The 23,158-nt window shown below is 44.2% G+C and overlaps 1 protein-coding gene across 2 annotated transcripts in view; it reads left to right on the forward strand.

Annotated features, from left to right (window-relative positions):
• The first annotated feature begins 222 nt into the window (after positions 1–222).
• ARHGAP6 (Rho GTPase activating protein 6) overlaps positions 223–23,158 on the forward strand; it is a 326,136-nt gene continuing 303,200 nt past the window's right edge. Inside the window, exon 1 of one of the 2 annotated variants that reach the window (XM_066982167.1) lies at positions 223–759. In XM_066982167.1, the coding sequence (XP_066838268.1) occupies positions 307–759 (453 nt within the window). In that variant the 5' untranslated portion in view covers positions 223–306. The remainder of the gene's footprint in view (positions 760–23,158) is intronic. The other variant, XM_048066883.2, reaches the window with a different exon arrangement.

Raw genomic sequence — 23,158 nt, forward strand, 5'->3', positions numbered from 1 at the left:
CGCGCTGAGATAAAAGCTCCGCGGCTGCCTCCTTCCCTCCCCTTTTCTCTCGCAACTTTTCTTTTTTTTTTTTTTTTTCCCTTTTCCCTCCCTCCCCTCCCAGCAAAGTGACCGCGGCGGCAGCAGCCCCAAGCGGGACGCGGGACGCCGCCATGAGCCCCCCGGTGCCGCCGTCGAGCCGCGCCGCCGGGGGCTGAGCCCGGGCGCTGGGCGGGGGTGGGGGGGGGGTGGGCCGCGGCCGGGACCGGAGACCGGGAGAGAGCCGGGACCCCCCCGGCCACCCCCCCGGGGCCAGCGGCCGCCGCGATGTCGGCGCAGAGCCTGCTGAGCAGCGTCTTCTCCTGCTCCTCCCCGGCCGCCCCCGCCGCCAGGAGCCTCTCCAAGCGGAGGCTCCGCCAGACGCGCAGCCTCGACCCCGCCATCATCGGCGGCGGCCGGGACGAGGGCGAGGGCCGGGGGCGGGCGGCCGGCAGCCCCCCGGGGGAGCGCCGCGGTGCCCGGGGCGCCCCTCCGCCGCCCCACGGCTTCTCGTCGTCCACCCCCAGCACCCCGCTGGAGCGCTCGCCGCCGGGCAGCGGCCTCTTCGAGCCGGACAGCCCCCGCGGGAAGCGCAGCCCCGGCCGGGAGCTGCCCTTCCTGGCTCGCACGCCGTCGGCCAACAGCATCTTCTCGTCGCCCCGCCGCTGGCTGCAGCAGAGGAAGGGGCAGCCCTCGCCGCCCGGGCCGCGCCCCGCCGCCTACGTCGTGTGGAGATCCGAGGTAGGGCCGCCGGCATCCGCGACCCCCCGTCGGGGCCGCGCCGCCGGGGGAAGGCTCCGTGCGCGGCCCCCACCCGCCTTCACGCCTCGCAACCTTCCCTCCCCGCCTCGCAACCTCCCCGCCTTCACGCCTCGCCGCCGTCCCGCCTTCACGCCTCGCCACCTGCCCTCGGCGAGGCTCCTCGCAACCGCTGCGAGTTGCTTAAAGGGGGGCACTGAGCGCCCCGCCGTTTGCTTGGATTCGTCGAAAAAGCGTTACCTCGTGGAGGGAGCTGGCATCCGCGCACCTGCCGCTTGGCGTGGTGCGTCAGCGCCCGGATGGAGACGTCAGGTCGACAGGGGCTGCAAAGCAAAGCTGTCTAGCGGTTTTTGAAAATGGGTTATTGGTATTTAGCTTCGCGACGAGACGTTGCTCAGAATTAGCCGGGCTTCATCGCGATGCCTGAATCATGAGTTTGTTAAAAGTTTGTGATTTCAGAGTGACTTTGTGGGACACTTGCGGTGTCAGTGACAAGAAGCCGTGAGACGGTGCGTAATGGCTTTGGTCTTGAGACGCTCACGCTCTTTAAGGGTGAGATGCCAGCTTATCCACTTAGGGTTTCGTGAGGAACTTCCAAAAGTGTAAGCCACGTAAGATTTGCTGGGCAGAATTTCCCGACGCCAAGGCTCTGAGCACAGTCTCAGGTCTGCAAGTGGAAGTGGGTCTTTCTCATCACCAACTCCACGTGACGGTGTCAGACGCTCAGGGCACGTAAGGGTTAGCTTTCCTGGCATTTTTCACAAGTCTCTGTGTTGTTAGACCACGTAGCATCGCACACCTTCAAAAATATGTTGTTTCCCCTAATTTGGTATGTATCTAGTACTTTTAAATAGTCGAATTTGAGGGGAGTTACATTGCTGATAATGTGATTGCGCTACGTCACGATGTAATTTGTAGCTTAATGTGAACGCAGGGTAGTTCGATGGGATATTACAGTTTGGCTCTCTGAGAAATTGCTTTTTGCTCGCTTGGACCTGGGAAAGTGTCTTTCATCTGGTTAACAAATGGATGCTCACAATAATGAAGTGTGGTCTTATATTTTGAAGGCATCTGTCATACTGGTAAGGCCTAATTTTTACAGTAACCGATACCTATGTGTGAGTGCAGTTAAAAAAAAAAAGGCCTTTATGTCAGAAGAAAAATGCATGCCGTTCTGCCGTAGGAGAACAGTTTTGAGCTATGTGCAATAAGGAGCAGCAAGTGGCCATGCTTGTGCTAAATCCCCGTGTCCGGGCTGGCCGCGGGACCCTTGCCCTGCAGGAGCATCTCTGCAGCTGTCTGCCCGGCCGTGGTGGCGTTGGATATCCTTGCGGGACCTTGTGCCTCTCGGTTGTAGACTTTCTGCTTTCGAGATGTTATGCAAGTGTTGTCTTGATGGTAACTCTCAGCAACGCCAGGTATAAGTGATATTATACTCTGTTTGAAAAGAAACTTCACCCAAACATTTTGACCGCTTTCCCCCCTCTCATTGTAGGCATGCATCCTAATGTTGACCGTTCAATTTGTTTTCATCATACAGTGGCATTGTTCATAAAGGATTTAGTTGATTACGTCCTCTTTAGACTTCACTGACAAAGGACCTGCTCAGTTTTCTGGAAGTAAAGGGTTCTCTGCTTCTGTGGCAAAGCAAGCATGCTTGGGAAGGTGAAAATAACACATTTTGCTGGGTGAAAAGGAGATATTTATTTATTTATTTATTATTGTAACTTTAAAAGGTCTAATTATTCAAATTATTGCATCCTCAGTAGGGTTAGTAGTTCAGGTCTCCTGGAGCTTGAGAAATGAAGGACAGCATGGCAATGATGATACTCAGCTGCAGAAGATAACTGTATAGAAGATAGCAAGCCAAAAAGCAACATGGAAGGTTTTGATCTGAGAACTTAAAAAATGCCATCCTATTAGCTAGGGAATAAAAGAAGTACTCATTACAAAACCTGTTTTTGTTACCTCCTTTCCAATATCATCAGTATAATTGCACTTTTTGGAAAACGTTTCCTTAAAGCCACTGTGCAAGCAGCAGTTCTTTTCTTCCCATTACCTTGATCTCTAAAGTGGTAAAGACAAGTACGAATGTAATGGAGATTTTATCTTTGGAACCCGCCAAGATAATAAGTTTGGAGCAGGTCATCCTTCACCCACATCTGTGCCGTGATATATCGGATGACGTGGTGGGGATGCAGCTTGCAGCAAGGGTTTCTGCATGAGAGCCGCCGGCACAGCCCTGCTGCTCAGGGCATGTTACCCAGAGGTCGGGGGGTCCTGCGTATGAGGCCGAAACAGATGCAATAGTGTTGATGGGAGGTCACGAGAAGGATGGATTGTTTGTTTTACCTTTTTTATTTTAGTCATTCGATTTCAGCGTTTTATGCCCTTTCTGCTGGCTGAGAGATGGGAAGTTTACTGCTCGGGTTAAGTGGCGGGGCATAAGTAATTTTTAATGGGATGTCAGAATTCACTGAGGATTTCATGTTTGAGCAGCAGGTCACACCTAGAGGCTTTCCATGAAGAAAGGTTTTAAGCTCACATTCTCCATTCACAGGTTTTTGGGTGTGAAGCATCATGTGACAGGGTGACTCTAACTCGCTGGTTATCTCTCTCTTCTTTATCAGCATTTAATTTTATTCTCAAGAACACTTTACAGTTGTAAAGAATATTTTTAGTAGGGCTTTACTTCACTAACAGAAATTCTTCCCTGTTCTGTTATCTGCTCATGCATAAGCTGCTTAAAAAGAAAAACTCTTCCCGGTGAACTCAGAGATGACAGTTTCCAGTGGTTTCAGTAAATTGTAAGGCAAAGCTGCGGGGGATTTCTAACAGAGGGAAAAAGCATTTATCCGCAATTCCCATCAGATTTCAGCTGTTTTTTTTAAGTCCTTTTAATTTTTTCACTTACAAAATTAGGTCTATTAAGATCATTATGCTTTTTTTTTTTTTTTTAAAATAAGGCTATGTGACCAGATATCATGGAAAAATGTAGTAAAAATATGGAGAGATACCTTAAAGTCTCAATTCTGCCAACGTTTAGTTGCATATCTGTGCTTGAGTATATAGGTAGTCCCACAATAGTCCCCATCAACTTAAGGGCACAAGCGTTTCACAGTGAGTGATGGGGTTACGTTCACCAGGTGAGAAGTCCGGCAGGGCTGGATATTGATAGATCGGTGTGAAGTCTTGAGTGTGTTAAGTGTTCTGCTTATTTTTCTAAAAGAAAGGAGATGGGAAGATGGGAATGGAAAGCCACAGCATGTGTATAGGAAATACGGCAAATTATGTAAATGTATCTGAGTAATCTCTTTGTTACGATAAACCAAATCTACACTTAGCTTATATGGCCTGATTATTTTGCTGTCATACTCTGAGAATTACTGAATGATGAAACATCAGCATCTCCAGCTTTTTGGGGGAGAGCTGCTTTTAAAGGAATGGCAGCATGAAATCTGAAGCCTTCTGCTGGCTTGCCAGGCTGCTGGGAGGCAGGAGGACCTGCCACAAGGAGGGGAGAGGTTGTGAGCCTCCCTGGTGTCTCCCGGCCAACTGCAGGGGTGTTGGCGTTGTGTACCAGCAAAATTGGAAAAGCAGCTGAAGCTTAGCTCTTTTATAGCTTCTGGTCGAGTACTGTGGAGTGGTAATTTAGAGCACGGCTGTCAGAAGTAGTGAATGCTCACAAAACCAGTTTCAGCTAATAGGTGCTCTGGAAGGTCAGCTCCCTTAAATTCACTTGATATTTTCAGAAAGAAAATTTAAATCCATTGGGAAGGCAGATGCTCAGATTTTCTCTTTCCATATCTTCTCGCTTGCCAAAGTTTCCCCTGAGCATCATGGCTTTTTGCAAATTAATTTTAAACCCATTTTCCAAGTTACCATGAGTGGCTAGCTTAGTTCTTTTCCTTTGCTTCTTTCTGCTTTTTCACATCCAGCACTTGCATCTAAACTCTGCTGGTGGAAGGATATACATGAAAAATGCTTTTGCAGAGAAAGTGCAAAGCAAAATTCCTCAGAGAGTCTTGAGCTCACTACTCAAGCTGACGAATCAAGAGGTCACATTCTCGTATGGGTATATATGTATGGGTGCTTCCAGTGAATATTTTTCTTTGAAGTTAGTGGGGCAAGTTGTTCATTGTAAATTCGGAGGAAGGAGGGCTTTTCTTTATCTTTCCTTCCCCTTTCAAGTCATGAACAATGGTTGGTATCTATTCTGAAATATCGAGACTGCCTACAGCAAAGAGAGAAAGAAGGCAGTCTTCTGTTTGTTAGGAGGCAGGAACATGAAATAGAAGTATATATGCTGCATCAGTTTCAAAATATCTAAGATGAGCTCTGTAAGCCAAGGCATGGTTTCACAAGGCATTGATTGCACTTACTGTGATGTTGATGTCACAGCGTGGTTGTCAAACCAGGGGTTAAGCCGAGGCCTTGCAGGTGTAAAAGCCAAGCAGATGGGGACACTGCTGCTTGGAACTGGGGGTAAGGCTCTGCCTCTGAAGGCTGCAATAGTTCACGTTGTCTAAAGGTCAGCATGCCCCGATAAACTAATTTAACAATATGCATAGAAATATTTTAGTGGAGCACCTCCTCAACATTTAGTCTCCTGTGACAACTCATATTTATTGCTGTTCAGTTGCCATAGTCTTACAGGCTTTACCTTCAGCATGCTGTTGGTCTCATGCTTTTGACTTTATTGTTTATGCATTTGCCTGTGTGTATTGTGTGGCTTGTTTTGGTGAGATGCTCTAGAGTTGTTTCACCATCAGTTGGAAGTTTTGTTTGTCATAAAATCACAGAATCACAGAATGGTTTGGGTTGGAAGGGACCTTAAAGACCATCTGGTTCCAACCCCCCTGCCATGGGCAGGGACACCTCCCACCAGACCAGGCTGCCCAAAGCCCCATCCAGCCTGGCCTTGAGCACCTGCAGGGATGGGGCATCCACAGCTTCTCTGGGCAGCCTGTGCCAGGGCCTCACCACCCTCTGAGTAAAGAATTTCCTCCTAACAGCTAATCTAAATTTCCCTTCTTTTAGATTAAAACCATTCCCCCTTGTCCTATCACTACATCCCCTGACACAGAGTCCCTCCCCAGCTTTCCTGTAGGCCCCCTTTAGGTACTGGAAGGCCGCTGTAAGGTCTCCCCAGGGCCTTCTCTTTTCCAGGCTGAACAACCCCAGCTCCCTCAACCTGTCCCCATAGGAGAGGTGCTCCAGCCCTCCGATCATCCTTGTGGCCCTCCTCTGGACCTGCTCTAACAGATCCACATCCTTCTTGTGCTAGGGTCCCCAGAGCTGACCGCAGGGCTCCAGGTGGGGTCTCAGAAGGGCAGAGCAGAGGGGGAGAATTGCCTCCCTTGCCCTGCTGGCTACGCTGCTTTTGATGCAGCCCAGGGTATGGTTGTCCTTGGAAAAGAATCCCAGGCAATGTATTAAATTGCTATCATCACTAGTTGATCTTTTTGCGATAATAATCTCCGAAGAGTGATATGTAGCTGAAGTTAAAGGAGAGCTCAGTGTCTGTTCCCTGTACTTAGCCTTAGACACCTTCATACCTAATTCATTAATTCCTAATTCAAACCCATTAACTGTCCAGGGAGCAAAATGGGGATCAGGCGTTTTTAAAGGACTTTTTGATGCCTTGTTTTATTGGTTTTCCTTAAAACATTTAAAAACCTGGACACACCTCCCCCCCCCCCCCCCCCCCAAACTGGTAACTTGGATTTTTCCTTTGGTGTATCTGTGGGGGAGGGATGGGTTCTTTAATGACTTATGTGAGAACTGTATTTTGAAGGGGTTTTGTTTTCTTAAAGTAAAAAATTTCATGTTCTGACATTTACCACTGAACTTGCTTTGTTTTTCTTCCATGAGACACCCTAAAACATTAGATGCACAGATTAATTTCAGCCTAAGTCCCTCCCATTCAATGTTGTCAGAGTTTTACAGCTGCAAAACTTGGTGGGCAGACATATTGTGGGTCTTGTATGAAGAAGAATGCCATTCAAAGTAACTAAATATATTCAGCATTTTTGAATTGGCAAATGCACTCTTTCCATTCCCGACTAAACTACGTCTGAGGACATTTGGTGAAAATGTGGGAACTGACAGCTAGGACAGATGGAATTGCAGCAATAATAGAAATGAGACTGAGAGGTAATTTTGAGCAGCCTCTAAAATATCAGCAACCCAGACCACTGTCTGACTCCATGATGGAGTTGCTGTGCAGTGGCAGTTTGCAGGTGCAGAGCTTTGCAGCAGTCGTTCTTCACTCTTCTGTGGTGTTGCGGTGGTATAAGGATGGAGGTGTCAAGCATGTGGTTTTCTCCTTCCAGATGTAAATAGTATAATGGAAACCAGCGGGGAAGTCTGAGCAAGTAGGGCTGAACGCTCATTCTGGTGCAGAAGGAAATAGATCGTATCAGCGTCGTAGCCACAGTATAGATATGTTAATGTAAACAGGTAACGAAAATTAAGACTATAAGAGCAATATTATCTTATTAAATGGTGCTCCTATTTGATTTTCTGGCTCTGTGGCATTGTGTTTGAGAGCATGAGGGTCACTGGAATTAAGCCGATGTTCCTAAAAGTAGCTTTGTACATCCTGGGCTCCACTGGTTTCTAACTGAACCAGGTGTCTGGGTGGTGGAAGAAGAGGCCATATATTCCATTCTGCTTCTGGAAAATTAAAGGGGGGCATTTATGAGTTAAGGGCAAGATTCAGACTTCATTGGAAACTGATCCTGAGATTCATTGTCCAATTTTGCAAAGTATTCAGCACTTGGACTTCAGTCAAATGTGTGCTTTGCTTTAGGTGAGTGAATGATACTAATCAAAACAGAGAATGAGGTAGGAAGCAAAGACTTCTGTTGTCATTCAGTCACAGGAATTTTACTTACTTCATCTCTCTTTAAAACTTTCCTATCTATTGCTTTGTACATATTTTTATGCTGGCTGTTCAAAATAATTTCTATTGTTTTTATCTATTCTTACTCAGTAGGAATGATACAAATATCTATGGAAATGTGTGCCCAGGCTTTTTGATTGCGTTTCAGCTTCTCCTAGATGTGCGTGGACTGGCTATTTCAAGTTCCATGTCTGTTCTACTCTGGTTGTCAGCAAGGAGATATTAAATCCCTGTGAGGGTTTAAGAGTGTTTTTGAAGGATTTGATGAGCTTCCAGTTCTTGATGCTCATCACATCGTTGTTCTGGAACCAGATGTGGGGTAGCACATGTCCTAGGTTTAGGAGCTAAGCAGGTTAGGTGCTGTGTCTTTGGACCGTAAATACAAACTCCAGTTACCCACCGTGAAGCTGCCATCCCTGGGTCATCATCCTCACAGTCCTGGCAATGGGAACAGCTTGCATCAACCTCCCAAGGCATGAAGCCAGAACTGGATTTTCTGCATCTTTCTGCTTGCTTCTGCTCCCTCTGTATCCCCGCATACCACGATTTATGGTATTCCTCCATGAGGGCTTTTTGACAGTTTAAGGTCAAAAAGAGACTTTTGAGCATTGCACATAGCAAGGATGCGCAACAACACTCAGTCCCATGCAGAAACGCTCCCTTCACTGTGGGCACTGAGCACCTGAAGTTGACTTGGCTAGATCTTACATTTCTTTTTTGTCCCCTGCTCATTTATGATTTCTTGTTCCATATGCTCTGACCTGTTCAGATTGGCCTTACCTTCTATCCATGTCTCGTTGTCCTTGTTATGTGTATCTTCAGGTTAACCTCTATGCCAAACATTAAAAGGGAAGATAATGTGTCTTTTGTTTTGTTTTCATCACCTGAAGTCTGTACTAAAAAAAGGCTGCTTTCCTGTAGCTCTAGCATGTTTAGATTGGCCAAGTCAAAAGTTAACAAGTCCTTATGTTCTCATAAATGGTTTGCCTCATAAATGGATAAAATGGTTTTCAGCAAAGTACAAAGACTTTGCTAACAAGTGAAAGATTCAGACTATATTGAATAAATTGAGAATACACGTTGCAAATATGCAAATTCATTTTTTATAATATGATAAAAAGTTACGTTTGCACAGTGTCAGAGTCATTCTTCTCCAAAGGACTGGCTTCCTGGATTTGATTTTCAATGATGGACTGTGCCTCCAGTGAACATCTATAACTGTTTTTTTTGAGAAGAAGACTAATATAACCTTTCCCTTTCTATTTTCAGGTTTTATATGCTTTATCCCTTTGTTTTCTGCCACTGTTGTATTATGGCAAGACGGTTTTTGAGCACCATCTTTTTCTATTTTTTTCTCTGAAGGGTAATTTCAGTTGAGTTGCACCCTGCTGAGAGTAATTTGGTGGGAAACCAGTTGGCAGTATTCTGTTAAGTTTTCATTTGCCTCTCTCTAAAAGTCTAAAAATATTCCTCCTACAGGAAATGTTTTTCATTCTGTTATGTCTTTTGCTTCCCGTAGGAGGTATTACTTTTAATTTATTGAATAAACCTTTCTGAATTGTATTCCCATAAGACTTTAGGCACAATAGAGCCTTTGGGTAAGCTGTCCAAGAGATCTCACCATCTTCTGTTTTCAGAAGATAGGCAATCATTTCTTTATACAGTGATATCAAGCTCTGGGAAAAGCTGACACTAGTGTGGAATGGGAAATTTGGATGCTAAAGAATGCAGTAACTTCTCAAATTTTATTGTGTTGATCATGCATATTGTGTTTGTCCTTTCTTAAATCATAAAGAAATGCCCCTTTTCTTTTCCGTTCCCTTGATTTTAAAAGGTTTCATAACAATATTTTGATCTCAATCTCATTATCTTGATTTCTTTTCTAAGTGTATGTGTATATGGGAAGGCTAGATCCTCGCAACATCCTGCTTGGAAGTCAACTTTGTTTAGCTGTTAATTTAATGTGGATGACAGGGCAGAGACCGTTATTTAAAAGGGGTGGGGAGGGGGAAAAGACTGGGACAGATTACATTTTCATGGTCCAAAATTAGACCCTATCTTCTCTACCCTAAATGAGAACAATATGCTTGAGTTTTCTTGTGGCTATTTCATAACATTCCTGCTGACAAACTCTGGTGTGCCTTTTGCTCGTTGCTTCACTACTGTTTCTCAAGCATGTGTTCGTGTGCCTGCATCTCCTGACAGTTCTTGCGGCAGCGCGTATGGGGGCATGGCTCTTACTATATGCAAAGTGATCTGTGCCAGACAGTGGGTACCAAACCATAGCCATCTGGGAGAATTAGGCAGCCAAATTACATAAATAAACACAATTAGAAGCTTTGCTTTCCTTGGGAATAGAGTTCCTTACTTCTGTATTCATTGAGTGAATAGGGTGTAATTAGCAGTCAACCTGTGTGGAGAGTTTTAAAGCAACTTTAAATAAAATAACTAGTAAGATTTATGTTTATACATGCATATATTTGAGAATTCTGTGGTTCACTGTATAAAATACAGGCTTCTTCCTCCTTTTTTCACTTGCAGTCTCAGGCCTCAGATAAAGACTTTTTGTTTCATAAAGCTCTCCTCAACAGAGGCAGAACGAATGTGAGAGATGAGCATACTTTTGTCTTTGTTGGTGTGAACTATGTAACAGAGCTTCCCCCTGTATTTTAGCTCAAGTGCAGCTAAACTGTATGATCTCACATGGATCAGACGAAGACCATCCAGGTAAGTTAGTGAGCAGTGGAAGTACAGCAAGAACCCTGCAGAATGGGCTGTGGGAGCAAGAAGGCCAGTCAAGAGAAGGGACTTGGTCCTCGTGAGTCCACATCTGGAGCACTGGGCCCAGTCTGGGCTCCGTTGTGCAAGGGAGGTGCTGACATACCAGAGCAAGTGGAAGGCCATCAAGACAGTTAGGGGGTGAGTGCTTGATGCACGAGGAAAAAGAAATGAAAAGAAAAACACCAAACCACCTTCTCAAATGCAAGCGTTTTGCAGAGATGTCTTGGCAGTGCTCTAGCAGAACTTCAGCAGGGATTTGGTGTGATCTTGACTGGTGGGAAAGTTTCTGTATCGACTGCCAAGTAGCTTTGCTGCCAGCTCATTTAACCAAGCTTGCCTGCATCTACCAGCATTGGGACGCCTAGGGCTCGCAGGGTGTGTGACTTCTGGACAGTGTGTCACCTGGAGAGACCTGCTCTGAAGTGGAGCTCCATCCGCTTTTGTGGGTTATTTCGCTTTGGATTTAAAAATACTGAAATTTTGGCAAGTGTGCTCATGACAGACCATATGATGTGCTGCCTAAAACATTTCAGTTGAATGCATTTAGTGAAATTACGGTGCAGCAGCATCACTTTTCTAGCTTTCCTTTTTATCGTCTTCCTGAATGTAAAAATAATCTGGGAGAGAAACATCAGAAGAAGGAAAAAAAACCTGAAGAGTTATGTGAGAAGGAAAGGAAATCTCCTGCTGAGCTCTGGACTGGCGATTCCACCAGACACAAAGGGAAGTAGGTGTGGCAGTAGGACGATACGTGCCTTGCCTATATTGTCTTGCACAGCAGCAGCTGAACCCGATCCTGACCTAACAACTTAGGAGCTTAATGGCACACTTATGTAACTGGGATCAGTCAAAGCTAAACTGGAGTAGGCAGATGGGGCCACACAGCCCAGAAAAAGCTGGTACCAAATTGGCTTGCTGAACTAAATGCTTCCATGGTGCTATTTAAAAGGAGCACAGGGCATAGTTTGCTGCTGTTTACGGTGCAGTGGTGGGCTTTTTTGAGCTTCTGGAGCATGTTGGTCTACATCTGATCTCCTGTGTCTCCTCTCCTTGTCCTTGGAAAATGATTTTGGCAAGCCTGCATTGAGCTGGCAGAGGTTTTGTGAAGCAGGTGTGCCTTCTGACACCGGGTATGAAATTGGGCTGAGAGAAGGATCTTGCCCAGACTAAAACAAAGCCTCCATGGCTTGGAGTCATGACATTTTCCAGTCTCCGTGAGTACTTTTTTCCTTGAATGGACAAGAAAGCGAGAAGAGAAAAATGGGGACCGTGGATTACGGCCGCGTGGCTGAAATAGAAGGAAATAAGGATGGTGAGAAGAACGAAACAGCATAGGAAACAAACAGCTAAGTAAAACAACATTAAGACTGGCAAACGGGTTGCCAGGGAAGTGCCACCGCAGGGGGGAAGAGCAGAGCTCTGGCTCCCGCCTGCCTGCACCTCCCTGCACGAAGTCCTGGCCTGAGGCTACCCCATCCCACGTTTCGCTGTGCTGAGGTGCCCCCAGGGCATGAGTGTGCCCGCTGGGCGGCCTGGACATCGGGGAGCTCCTGCCCGCTGGTGGGATGAGAGGTGGGTGTTCGTCCCCGTGGTGCTCGGTCCTGGCTGGCTGCCGCCTTGCGTTGCGCTCTCTGGATGGTTCTCACCATCATCTCTAGGGGCAAGATGTTTGGGAGCTCCCAAGTCACTTTGGAAGATGGACCTCGAGCTTCTAGATGGTTTAGATAGCTTTTGAAATCTTATTCTAGGTCTTTTATATCCTTCCTTTTTTGCTACACTAGTCAGAACTGTCTTCCTTTGTTCCTTCGTTCCTTCGTTCCTTCCTTCCTTCCGGAAAATGTCTTTACTGATGAGGTCTTCCACACAACCAAATACCATTTTTTATCAGTAAAGGGGTCTTGTGCCTTGCCTGTATGTCTTTTGAGCTATTTCTGATTTTGCTAGTGCTTTCAACATGTCTCTGTAAATATTATTCCTGTTTTCTTTGTGCTGGCTTTGTGGTGGTTACTGTGTGTTTTAGCACAACTTGCAATATTATTTTTTCTTTCTACTATGATTTGTTATTTTCAGCTTGTGACAGAGGATCTCCTTGAGTTTTAGAAATGGCTTGAGACTGTATCAATGCATTATTAAGGTCCAAATGTATGTGCTTTATTTTTTTAGTCCAGTAGCATCCTGCTTATACATTCTGACAGTAAATGGAAATTCTGATTGCCATAGAGTGCAGGATCTGGTTTAATTGCTGAGATTAAAAAGAGAAGATCTGCTGTTCTTCTGTAAGTTCTTCTGCTCTGGGATAGCTCACGTAGAGGATGCACTCAGTGAGTTGTGCTGTATTTTTCAAACTGAGCTTCCCCCCCAGGAGTCTTTTGAAGACAAAGCTCCCTGGTGTTTAGGTACTGGCTTCGAAGGCTTGGTTGTTGGAGCTCTCTGGCAAACTGGCTGGAAGCTGGATATTGTGTTGCTCTCTATGGAGGAAATCCTTCCTGTACCCCCAAGGCTGCAGAAGGATGCAGCGGCAGCAGAGCCAGCAAGGTGCCACTAGAGGAGCGGGCAGAGATAAGGGGGCTGATGCTCCATGATCCACATTGCCAGCACCCCACAAATGTCAGCTTTTGTACCATGCTGTCCAAATCTGGTTGTTTGGTATAGGGAACAGAGAGGGCACTCATGGCTTGGCAGGTTCAAGAGCTGTTGCACCCTGGAAATAGAGGCATGGGAGCAGTGACGGCTGCTCATCCTTATGGCCGTGCTACAGCTGCAGTGGCTACAAGGTCTCTTGTGATTTCAGGTGGCAGGACACCTTTCCTAAATATTTTGACCTCCAGAGACCCTTCTACTGAACCAAGCCCAGGTATTTAGGCATGGCATTCAGTGTGAGATTTAGCCTTGTGACTTTCTGGGGGGCTGAAGAGAGCAGTCTTAAGATGTCACTTGAATTACAGTTGAAAAGAATGAATTCCTACATGAAGTTACTTATTTCTGGCTTTCTTACTTTTTTGTTTGTTTTTTTGTTTGTTTATTTAATATACTAATTGGTTCAGATAAAGACATTTAATAACCATATTGCTGTAGAGAGTGTCTGGCCCCTTTGGTTAAAATAGGACCAAAGCATTTGTAGGAAAACAGGAGCTCCTCTTGTTCTAACTCACACAGATATACTGGAAGCCAAAGGGAAAGGAGAAATATGCTTGGCAACATCTGGGGCAAATGAAAACAGAGCTGAAGGGAGCAATTACTTGTGATGTCCCCAGGGAGAGTGTGGAAGAGTAGCGTAGAATGATAGCAGGGGATGCTCCAGAGAGGCTTGCTTGCTGACCCCTCTTGAAAGAATATCCAAGGCCAGAGGAGACTGAAAGCAGAAGAGCAAAGGGGAGCTGCTTGGTGTGTCCTTTGGGGTCAGTGATAAAGGGCCAGGGGAGCAAGGGAAGAGGGCTCCTTCCAGGGCTGAGGCTGGGGATGATGGTGCAGCAGAGGCAACTGCCCAGCTGTCAAGGGCACAGAACAAGCAGCATGCAGGGAGAGTAATGGGACCTCCCGTCAAGTCCAAAGGTTAATTTTTCGGTTATTTTATAACCCAACATTTGCAGGCAGAGAGACTGAGAAGCCCTGCCGGGAAGGGCAGGAAAGATTTGGGAAGGAAGGACTGGGATGGCTGAAAGAGATCTGGTGACCACTGAGCAGAGATGGAGATGTAAACGAGAGAGCCGCTGTGTTGATGCACTCCGTTTGGGCTCAGAGCACCATGTAGGTTGTGGGATAAGTGCCTTGCTGCAGCTTGTCTTATTAGCAGCCTTTATTTTGTGCAGTGGTGAAGTGTTCTAATTTGCTTTACAGACCTTAACGAAGCCTGGAATTGAACCCCTGAGGAGGGAATTTGTGAATTGCATCTTTACATTATGGCACCTTCGGCGAGGCGTATTTGCCCAGGAGAGCAGGATTTTCTGTAGCTGATGGTAGGAAGGGGAAGAGTTTAGGAACATGATAAACGAAAAGGAAACCGAGGTGCTTAGGGATGGTTAGTGTTATGAACTGCAGGGGAATTAGCTAATTTTTGTGACAAGATGTTTTGCCTGTGAAATATACATATAATACTTCTGTTTTTCTTTCTTTGTAGACTAACAAACAAGGTTTGATATGTTATTCTTTGCATGGAAAATGTTCTTTATTTCTGGATCGTTTTCTTCCATGAGGATTGCCACATGTAAAAATGCCAGTTTAACCTTTTCACAACAATCCAAATAAATCCAAGTTACTAAAAAGTAACCAAGTCCAAGTTTGTAAAAAGCTGCATGTTACTTATACAAAATTTCAATCTACAATGCCCAGGAAAAGAAAAAACATGTAAAAATTTACCTTTTCTTGCAAAGGTATGGTATTGCTGACAGGTACGTCTCTCAGAACGGAGTCACCATTTTATCGTCCATCTCTTCCTTCGTTCTGCCAGGAAACGTCTCCCAGCTACGAGATGTGGTTTCCTGAAAACGAGACTCTCCAAAGCAGGGTGGGTAAAATCCACAGCGGGCAAAGCCGAGGCTCCTCAGACATGTGTTTGAATTCTCAGCGCGGTGAGTCAGTGGAACATTGCTTTGTACTCCAGCACAGCCGCATCAGTGACCGCACTGAACTGATGGCACGAGGTGTCCTCACCAAACTCCCCCAGGTTCACCGAGGAGCTTCCAGAAGAAGGCAGCCTGCAAACAGTTGTGAGATCAAATAGTTGGAGGTCGGTTGCCTCCAGAGAGAACTGGAGGGCTCTGCCTTTACTTCAGGGTGGGGAATTGGTGATTTATGTATTCTTTGCTCAACTGGCGCAACATCAATGTGTAGAAAAGTATTTAGCGTACTGAATTTGGAAGAAATGAAGAAATATTCTTTTATTTTTTTTCCCATGCTTTGTATTAGGATAACTCTGGAAATATTCTGTTTCTGGTTTTGCTTTTGTTCTTCCCAGCTTTTTAGGAAATATTTGAACTAAAAGAATTGAGGCAGTGTTCAATACCATTGAGAGAGAACTGAATTTTCCCAGCTTGGAAAAGGATCAGCTGCAGATTTTACTGCAGGGACTAAGAAAGCTTTTGTCTGTTACTTCTTCCTCCCCTGCTGTTATGGATTGGGGATGCCTCTGCCTCTGTAAGCATATGTTTTATTTACAGTATGCGTAGCTTACATGCTTCTTAGAGCATCTTTTGTCTTCCTCTGTAAGAGCAGCAGTGGGCAGGCGACTGCTCGGCCCTTAGGATCTGTATCGGGTTGCCTCATCAGCAAGGGGCAAGGCTCAAAAAATCAAAGCTGCAGATGAGCCTGTGGATTTGACAGCTAATCCAGGCAGGAGCATGGGAAGTGTCTGCGGTGAGGACTAGGTCTCTGTGCCACATGGCCCTGCTGAGTAGGGCAGTGGGGTTGGGGTGATTTGGCGAGTGCTGCTGGGTGTTTCCCTGATGGGGGGAGAGGATGCGGCATTAGTTATTTCTGGCAACTGTACAGCCCACAGAAATTATATTTAGCTGTTAGATAACTGGTTTAAACTGGGATTATGCCCAAATTAGAGAAGAGAAGGTAAAGCCGAGTGATAAGAGTATCTGTTTTTTCTTCCCTGACTGTAGCGGGTTTAGGGACAGAAATGGGCATCTGACAGCATGAAAAGCCTTACAGAATCCGGGGAGGGCATGGAATTTGTGTGGGCATCCCTGTACTGCTGCTGGCCTTGCATCACAGATGTGATTTTAACATTACCATAGTGTCGTGGCATCCTATTTATGGGCCAGAACACGTGCAAAATGTTGTATAAACACGAAATACCTTTTTTTTTTTTTTTTTTTCCTCTTTCCAGGAATTTTGAAGAAGAAACAACACACAGACACAGTCATACCAGGAACTGTATACAGACTTTTTTTTTGTGATATTTAGTGCCCTCAGAAAACTAATGTTTTGCCCTTACTGAGTTCTAGAGAGTCTTAAGCCATTGGAATAATGGGTTAGTGATACAGATATTTAGGGGGTATTTATTCAAAATATGAGGGGAGGAGTGACATTCCCAGGGCACAGAACCAGGTAGTGGAGACTTGACATGGTGGAATGAACGCAGGCCATCACTGAGGTTGATGGAGAGGATGGAACTAGTTAGGGAGGGGATATGTTTAACGTTTGATGTAATAACAGGCAGAGATTCAGTGGAAAGTTGTATAGAAAAGGGTGACATTGCCAAAGCCAAGAAGTCTTTGCATAGCATTCTGGATGGATGTAAGTACAGCAGTGTTGTGTTGGAAAGGCGAGGAATGACAGTGCCACAGCCCTTCAGAGGATAGGAGTCTGAATAGGATTTTGAGCTGGGTATTGTATTTAAAAGACAGTATGTTGGTGATTTGAGTATGAATATATCTTTTAGTTCTTTGCTAGGGGCAGGGGACAGGAGGACTACTGCATATGCTGGCCTGTGTTGTCTTCCTGCCTCCCTTTCCTCCAGCGGTGTGGATTTTCCCTTGTCCCCAGACATATGTCTAGAGTCCCAGCAGACTGTGGTGTGAAGACCTCTTGTCCAAGCAGTGAAGGTGACGGGGTGCAGAACAGGCTGCTGCAATGCACCTGCTCACATCCTGAAGTAGGGCAGCCACAGTCACACGGTGACTGAGCTAAAAAACCTGATGACACAAAGTAATGTCTTGAGCAGAGGGTGCCTGGCACTGGGGAGCTGTCCTAATAGTAAATGGAAAGTAAATTAATTTAAGCATCAGTCTCCTTTTATCTCTGCGATATTGATTGTTTCACTAGCACTTGCTAAACCTTACTGGGGAGATGGATCATGCTTATACAGTACCAGGAGTCTGACACCCTTTACAAGTGAGATTACCTGGGGATGAAGCATAAGGACATTGAGTACAGAAGTTGCAACTCTAGACGGCAACACCATTATTATTATTATTATTATTATTATTTTTTAAGAGCAGCAAAAGGATAGTCATGATGAACAATGCCAATAGGCTTAGTAATTCCTTTTGTCTGAAAGCTGTTCAGCTTATTCCAGGCACCTTTTGCAGTGTTTTCTTTGCACATTTAAATGTCTTAATGGAGAGCTGGCATCTTGCTGTGAATTATTAACAATTACCTAACAGGTGTTTACATATGTTTGCCTTGAAACGTAGCTCTGTAATACCATCTGAAAACACTGTGTTTTCGGGCCTGTGTTTTAACAAAGGTGCAGGTCAGGTGGGACAAGGTGGCTCCCACTTATTTACGCGTGGCAGCCGCGCTGAGCCTCCTCCAGTGCCGCCAAACAGGCACGCCTGAGTTTCTTCCCTGTTTGTTACTTAACTAATTTACCAGCAAGGCTGAGATACCTGGGGTAACTGTAAAACCTCTCCCCTAAATGGTTTCTTTGTAATTCCCCTGCCATAAGAGCACAGCAGCCTTCAGCCAGGCACCGGAGAGCATCGCGGCCTGCAGCCCTGCTCCTGCCTGAGCCTGGAGCAGGACGGCGGCAGCATGGTGGTGTGGACCAGGGCACGGCTGTCACCATCTTCAGCCCCTGACGAGGAGAGGGGCACCCAAAATATGGCACTTTCTTTTGGGTGGGTGTCCTCGTGTACTCAGCTCAATACCTTTCTGGAGACAGACTGTCAAGCTTCCGCCTTGTGTAATGGTTAATAACTTCTGACAAGCGAGTTGCTGGGTATTACAGCCAAGGTTGCATTATGCAGCTCTTGATCTTGATCCTGCTGCCCTCCATAACTGCATCGTCCTTCGCCATCCAAGGACTCCTTCTGTGAGAATTTGCTTTGATGGAAAACAAGCTTATTTCAGTCAAAAATGTTCTTTTGCAGCAGCCACCTTTTAGTACTGGGAGAAAGAGAGTAAAAAGCAGAACACAACAAAAGCAGTAGAAGCTGAAGATCCGTTCTCCATTTAAGAGGCTGAGTACCTCACTTGGAAATGCCAAGTTCAGAATGGTGACTTTAATTGCTGGTGACCTCGTCACTCAAGAAGATGAATTAGTTTGTATCTTTTGCCCTGGAAAACAGTTGTTTCTGTGTCTTGATTTGATCTGTATGTGAGCAGCCGAGAGCGGGACAGCCAGCCTCTCACTCAGGGTCCCCGTACTGGAGCCTTGCCGCAGCACCGATGTCTTTTGCAGCAGTCCTTGCCCTGGTAGTTAGCCATTACCAAGAGGGATCTAATGATTTACCTTTACCTGAACAAACACCTCATAAAGAATCAAGTGGCAGATGCAGTCACTCCTACTGTGACAGCTGGAAATTTGTGGCGCTGGAGGGAAGCACGTGGAAATCTCTCCGCACAGCAGTTGCAGCTAGTGGGGCAGCTCTGAGCTCCCAGCTGTGTTGGTCATGGGGCTGCTTCACGGAGCTGGTGGCACCACCGGGACAGCTGAGAGCTCGTGGCCCCCCATGCCTGGCTGTCCTTGGGCAGGGGCCCCGTGGGGCCCTCTGTGGCCCCTTCTCTCAGATGTGCGTGATCCCATACATGGCACAGGAACAATGCTGTACCTCGCCGAGTGATCTAAAACTTGTAAGGTTTTATATCTTTCCCTTGTCTGAAATGACAGTAAATCAAGGTGAATCTTAGAACTGGCTAAAACATGTATTTCAACTCAATTGACGACTCTCTTCACTTGAAAAAATAATTTCAGTTTTCACAGAATACAATTGGCTCTCTTTAAAGGGCATGTATATCAACTTTCTGTTGGTTTCTGGTTGTGGGAGGAAGGCTCCAAATCTGCTCATAGATGTAGTGGAAGAGAACTGCTCACATGCAGAATTAATTAATATTTATGCTGCTTTTATCTTACTAGAACGTGCCAGACTTTAAAGTGCCATGCTTTGATTGTTTTGCAAGAATGCAAGGCAGTGTTGTGTAGGAGAAATATTTCTAGCCCCTAAAAAAACAGACATTTGTAGCAAGTTCTGCTATTTAAAACAAAAACAACAAACAAACAAACAAACAAAAAAACCCCACAAGATTAGTATGACCAGCTAATATGAAGCTTTGTCAAGCAGAATGCTGATATTAATGGGCATGGTTTCTTTATCAAGGATGGTCTTATTTAAAACGTGTCCTAACATCTTATGGAATCAATTAGATATTATTTCGCAAATGGTATGGTGTTTCAGCAGTTGTGTAAACACCATGCTCTTCCTACCAGGAAAAGGTCATAGATATGTCAGTCTTAAAATTCAGGCTGGTCACAAAGAAAATACTGTCTTTTACACTGAAATAATAGAGGGTACCCTGGTTCCTATTTTGGGAATGAAACAATGTAATTTTTCATCAGTGGGAATCACAACACATGGTTCATTTCTAATACACATGTTTACTTTAATAACATGAAAACTAATATTCAATCAAAAAGACTTACAGAGCAGTGCTGTCAGTCAGGACTTTGTTACGGTCTCCATTCAACAATATTTATTTCTGTCTGTGACTGGGATTTGTTTTCTCGGTCAATTTGCCTTCCCATAGTAGGGAGGACTGTATTTATTAGATCTTACTATGTCTAATCTAACATGAACACCTGCTGGGAAGCTGTAATACAATGTCAACTGTGGCAGTGAGATAAGGACCTGATTTGTTTTTGCTTGACACTGTTTCATATTTACTGTATTTCTTTAAAAATCTTTTTGGAAATTTTTGTTTGGTGTGAATATTTTTCTGAGCTGCCCCATCACTCATTGCTACGTTTTACTTCCATATACAAGGCGCTGTCTAACTCCAGTATGTCCCTGTATGATTCTCTTGATAATCTTGTGTGTAAGACACACTCTGCCTCCTTCCAGACTTCCTATGTGCACAGTCTTATCTATGAGACTTTTTTCACTTCGTTGTTCGTCTTTGTTTTTTAGATGACTCAACACCTAGTGGCTTAGACAGATCAACCCAGAAACACTCATTCCTACGTATGAGAGGAATAAAGATAATTCATTTAAAAAGTGTGTTGATTCTGCAGCTTAAATATTCTGAATGAGAGAGAAGTGCAAAGTGTGTATGATTATTGTATATCTATTATGCTGTTTGCATCCACAAAATTAACAGATGAATGCAGCTATAATGTAGTATTCAGGAAAAATCATTTTAAATCATTTTTATAGGGGGTATGGAATTTCTTTGCTTAGATGTCTTCACCTTGGAAGCTGACAGGTGATGTCATTCATGTCAGAAGTAGCATTCAACAGGATACGAATTGTTTTGTCTTTATGTATAAAGGTAATATATTCTGTCATCCTCTGCTCCCGAAAGGATAAAAAACAGATAAAATTGTTTCTGAAAGCATCTATGCATAGCTGAATGACAGAATGAATCAGTGACCTGAGAATCCATAGGGCAGCACAAATGCACAAGATTTTATCTCTAAGTTTGGTGCATTTATTTTGAAGCTATATAATCAGATTTATGTGGATGCATGGTTTGAAGTGTCCCTTGAATTGAAGGACGTCACTCATTTTGACATTTTGCTATAAATATAATTTCATTTACGTTTGATGCTGACATCAGAAAGAAACATGCAGCTAAAAAGATAAGATTTAAAAGCACTACCCCAATACAACATTGTGAATATATATATATATTTTTTGCATATGCATATGTTCCCATATAGTTTCGTGCATGAATAATTTGTGTACGTTCCAAATGAAGGATGAAATGTTTCCCACATTTGACTTTGGCAGGCAGAATGGTACGTGTGAAAGTGGAACAAAAATAAAGATTCATTATTGGCCTCACATCTGAGGAAGCTCTAGAGCATAATATTTTCCTCCAAAGTTCTCTTTAAACTTGTGTTTAGTAAATTAGCTTCAGATCTTCCTATCCAGTGCTGTTCTAGCATATGAAAAAGAGCTTTGGCCACCATTTGCTCTTCTCCAAATACTGACCAGCAAACTGCAACGTGTCCATGGTGCGTCTTGACATAATTTATGGACAGGGCTACGCTGCGGAGCTAATCCTGCAGAAATGTCCATATATTTAGAGTTACAAAAAAATCAGCATGTAGAGCATCATGCTAGAAAAATTCTGGTTGGCCGTGTAATGACTGCTTCCCACTTGAGTTTAGAGTCAAAGTTATACAAACAACTTTATCATCAAAATTTTTGAGTTTTGAGTATTTAAGTTTGTATATTTTGTGTTCTTGTAAGGTGGCCTGTCATATGGGATTGTGGTTATAAACTGCCAAAATGCTAAGGCCAAAAGAGAAGGCTTCTGTGTTTTTCTGGTTTTTTTTTGTTTATCTGGTCCATCCACATGTTAACATTCTGGGAATGCTCAGAAAATAAGTTACTTCGATATAGTTCTATACATGTGTAGAAATGTGGGGTTGATGTAGTTGATTGATTTTTTATTTTTATTTTTGCTGTTGTTTTGTTTGGCTTTGTCAATGACAAGTTGCAAATGAAATAATTGAAATTCCGCCCCCTTCAGCAGAACCTGCTTAAACATGGGCCCTCACAAGGCTTTTAGTTTTAATCTAAAAAAGGGTTCGGTCTCCATTCAATGTTTTCTGTACCTCATTTCCACTCTGTTCAGATTATTGGCTTCAGCTTCGGTGAGATGACTGAAAATGCCTCATGCTTCCCTAGGTAATTACAACGGTAGGTGAGGTGCATTTGGCTCTTCCACAGTTTTCCTGGGGTCCCCAGATGGGTTTTAGAGCCTCATCTATCTTTGTGAAAATGCTTTCACCCATGACTCTACAGAATGGGTTTTGCATCTTTGGTGTAATGTAACTCTGGGTTGAAAACAGCTCTCTGGAGTGATGAACGGACCACCAGAAAAAAAACTAGCTGGCTGGTCTGAGGGCTCTCAGCAAAAAGTTTTCTTGTCTGTAGTGAGTACGTAAACATCCAAACTTTGCTTCATTGTGTTGCTAAAATACACATGGCTGCAGGCACGTGCTGTGAGTATTCAGACAAGCAAAATTCCCTTTAGCCACGGAAAAGAGATGAAAAGAGGTCACTGGGAAAATTGTCAAGCCTATATAATTTATCTGGAAAATACAAAGGCGTGAATAGCAGCCAACATTTCAGTGAGAGTAAATTACAGTAAACCAGAAAGAACTAAGGCATTCTGTTGTGGTTTGTGCTTGGATGCTTTCGGCATTCAAAAGTTTGTTTTTTATTTGGGGGAAATTTTCTAGGTGCTGTGGATGTCATACATTGTCTGTAGCCTCTTGTGTGGGTCTTCAATTATATTTTCATTAGTAGCCGTTTAAATCTGTGTTTGGGTCTTCAGTTCAGGTTTGTTAAGTAAAGTGATTTTAATCCCCGATTTTAAAACTGTACCTAATTAGTAAGCAAGGCACTTGGTTGTTTTGGTCATTATTTCGTAGTTAGAGAGATCAATTTGTATTGATTGATAGCTATTTCATGTGTTGAGTGTCAATGGCAGTATAATCTTTAATTTGGTACTTCTTTTACGATTCAGACTGACAAACTGCATACATACTCTCTGCTAGTAATGGTGAGTGATGTGTTTGTTTAGCATGTGGTCATATTTTACTTGTGGTGATGTCTTTTTGGAATTCAGTTCAAGATGCAGAATTCTCATCAGAGTTATAAAGTTGCTTAAACAACACCGCATTACATGTATGAGAAGAACTGAAAAGTGAGTGAAACCATGTTTTGCTGTTAAATCGAAGGGAATTATCAGACAATCAATTAGTGCTGTATGTGCATTAAAATTAATTTGGAT

The sequence above is a fragment of the Anser cygnoides genome, chromosome 1 (assembly GCF_040182565.1).
Source record: "Anser cygnoides isolate HZ-2024a breed goose chromosome 1, Taihu_goose_T2T_genome, whole genome shotgun sequence".
Classification (NCBI taxonomy): Eukaryota; Metazoa; Chordata; class Aves; order Anseriformes; family Anatidae; genus Anser; species Anser cygnoides.